Source organism: Myotis davidii, unplaced genomic scaffold (genome assembly GCF_000327345.1).
Source record: "Myotis davidii unplaced genomic scaffold, ASM32734v1 scaffold478, whole genome shotgun sequence".
NCBI lineage: Eukaryota > Metazoa > Chordata > Mammalia > Chiroptera > Vespertilionidae > Myotis > Myotis davidii.
In genome coordinates, this window is record NW_006289570.1 from 1,143,061 (window position 1) to 1,145,618 (window position 2,558).

A 2,558-nucleotide genomic window follows, 5' to 3' on the forward strand; every position below is an offset into this window, starting at 1 on the left:
CATTCACCAGTCCACCCATTCATTCACCACAATTGTTAGAGGTGCTGTTGTGGGCACTGATGATGCTAAGGAAATGGGCCAGACACCTCCTCACGTTGGGCACTCCCAGTGCGGGAGAATCAGGTGAACCCTCAGCCTCGCTTGCTGCTCCTCAGCCACACCAGTCTCCTTGCAGTTCCCTGCACACCCTGCTCTCTTGTCTCCGTGCCTTTGCCCCTGATGTTCCATTACATGAAATGCCTTTCTTAATTTGACCGTAACTCCCACTTGTCCTTCCAGACTCAGCTCAGGTGATGCTTCCTCCGGGACACCTTCTTTAACATCCTTCACCCTCCTGGAATTTTCCCTTGCACCCTGTGCTTATCCCCGGTGTGCCAAATACCTCTTAGTTGTACGTGCCTGATGTACCCATCCTCACCAGCCACTGTGCGAGCCTGGGACAAGGACTGTATCTCCAACTATTGAGCATCTGTTATGTGCAAAGCACCGTGGTAGATGCTGGTGATATTAAGACAGACGTATCCTCGCCCTCATGGAACTGACGTTCCAGTGGAGAGAACTGGACAGTAATCAGGAAAGCAGATAAGAGATTTCAGGTAGTAAGTGCTGTGCAAAATACAAAGCAAGAGAAGAAGGAGAATCTAAGGAGAGGGGAGCTCCTACCTGGAGGCCATGGAGGACCTCGCTGAGACAGAGCCCTTAATGAAGTAGGGAAGCAAGATAAGTGAAGATGTGAGAACAGGAGTCCACGCAGAGGGAACAGGCTGGTGTATATGAGCAACAGAAGGCAGGCCGGGGTGGCTGGAGCACGTGGAGCCTGGCAGAGGGGGCCAGAGGTGAGGTGGGTAAGAGAATGGGGGGTTGATCAGGTGGAGCCTCATAGGCCACCATAAGGAGTTTGGATTTTACTCGGTGAGACAGGAAGTCAGTGAAGGGTAGATGAGCCTGTCAGGTGGCAGGATCTGAAGTCAGTTTTAACAGGACCCATTTGGCCGGTGTGGCAAAACTTCTAAGGTGGCAGGCAGCAGAGGGGCCCATGAGATGGCTATTGTTCTACTGCAGATGAGAGATGGTGGAGAATTAATTGGGTGTGATTACCATCAAGGCCTGGGCTAGCTCATGACAGAGACTAAGTGTGAGTGAGGGAAAAGCAACTGTTCAGGGCAGATGCCACCCTGCAGTCTCGCAGCTTAGCAAGTGGAGCGTAGGCTAGATTTCAGCACCTGTCAGCCCTCTGCTGGCACCCTGTGCTGTACCCGCACTGCCCAGCTGTGTGTGGTGGTCCAGGTAGGGATGATGCAAAGTGGATGGATACGAGAGAAATAAAGGGGGACCGACGATTAGGACTGAGATTAGCTCAGGGCAGGAGAGGGTGCTGTTAAGGATAGCATCCTCTCCGCCCCCGCCCCTGACCATTTCTGGCTTGCTAAAGGACCAGGAAGAATCTACACTCACTCCTAGGGCTTATCTCTGAGATTTGTCCCGGGAGGGCAGACTGCTGACAGGTTTCTCCCTTTCATTCATCATTCATTCCACAGCATGTCTGGACTATTTACTATGTGACATTGGGCTTACCTGCAGCTGCCTGCACCCCCCGCATTTTGCCACTGCCCCTCCTTGGGCACAGCTCTTTGGGGGCCAGGACCCAGGACAGGAGGAGAATTGCATGGAAGGCCACCAGGAGCCAGCCTCCAAGGAGAAGCGCAGCTGAGACCTGCCAGGAGGAGAGAGGGGGGGCGGGGTGTTGACTGGGTGGGGGCAGGAGGATGTTCCCCTGCATATTGACCAGCTACTGAGTCCTTATCCCCATTTTACACGTCAGCAAACTGAGGGCCCAGGAGGTAGGGTCATTTGCCTCAGGGCACACAGCTAATTAAGTAGTAGAGCCAGGGTTAAGATCTGGGTGTATAACCACCACACCCGACCTATGTTGACGACCTGCTATACGGCGGCTCACCTTTGTCATTACCGGTTTTGAAGGCTGTATAATTTTCCTTACAGGTACTGGGCTGGGAGTCCTGGCCCACTGCCCCCATTGATGAATTTGGTAATGTGCCTCATAACAGAGACTTCCAACACCTTGGCTGTGGTTTTCCAACCTAGCAGTGCGTAGAGGGTGGCCAGGTAGGCGTATGCAGATTGTACACGGCACAACTCAGACGCACGGGGATCATAGATTTGCATATATTGATTACAGTAATTCTCCAGCAGATGGCAGTTTAGTGTCCTAAAGAAGGGGCCCCTTGTCTTAATTTGTACAAAGGTGCTATATGGGCTGACAGCTGCTTTTAGAATCATCCTGGGTGTTTGCTAAAATGCAAATAGCCAGACCCACCCCACCCCCACCTCCCCCCACCCCGAGTCAGAGGCTCAGGTCGGGGCTGACAGTGGTGGTGCAGAACTTGGCTTTGTTTCGCTCCCGTGGGTTTGACAGTCCCCCTTCCCTCACACCCCAGGTCCCAGTGAATTGATGAGCAGAGGACTCACCTTCCAGGCAAAGTCCGGAATGTCATCCAGGGACCTGAAGATCCCACAGCTCTGGTTCCAGCTGTCACCCT

The 2,558-nt window shown here is 53.1% G+C and overlaps 1 protein-coding gene across 1 annotated transcript in view; it reads right to left on the reverse strand.

The window, feature by feature from the left end:
* The window catches only part of TMEM211 (transmembrane protein 211), a 3,032-nt gene extending 1,003 nt beyond the window's left edge, over positions 1–2,029 (reverse strand). Inside the window, exon 1 of the mRNA XM_006762037.2 lies at positions 1,576–2,029. Coding sequence (XP_006762100.1) covers positions 1,576–1,780 — 205 coding nt within the window. The 5' untranslated portion in view covers positions 1,781–2,029. The remainder of the gene's footprint in view (positions 1–1,575) is intronic.
* Positions 2,030–2,558: the final 529 nt, after the last annotated feature.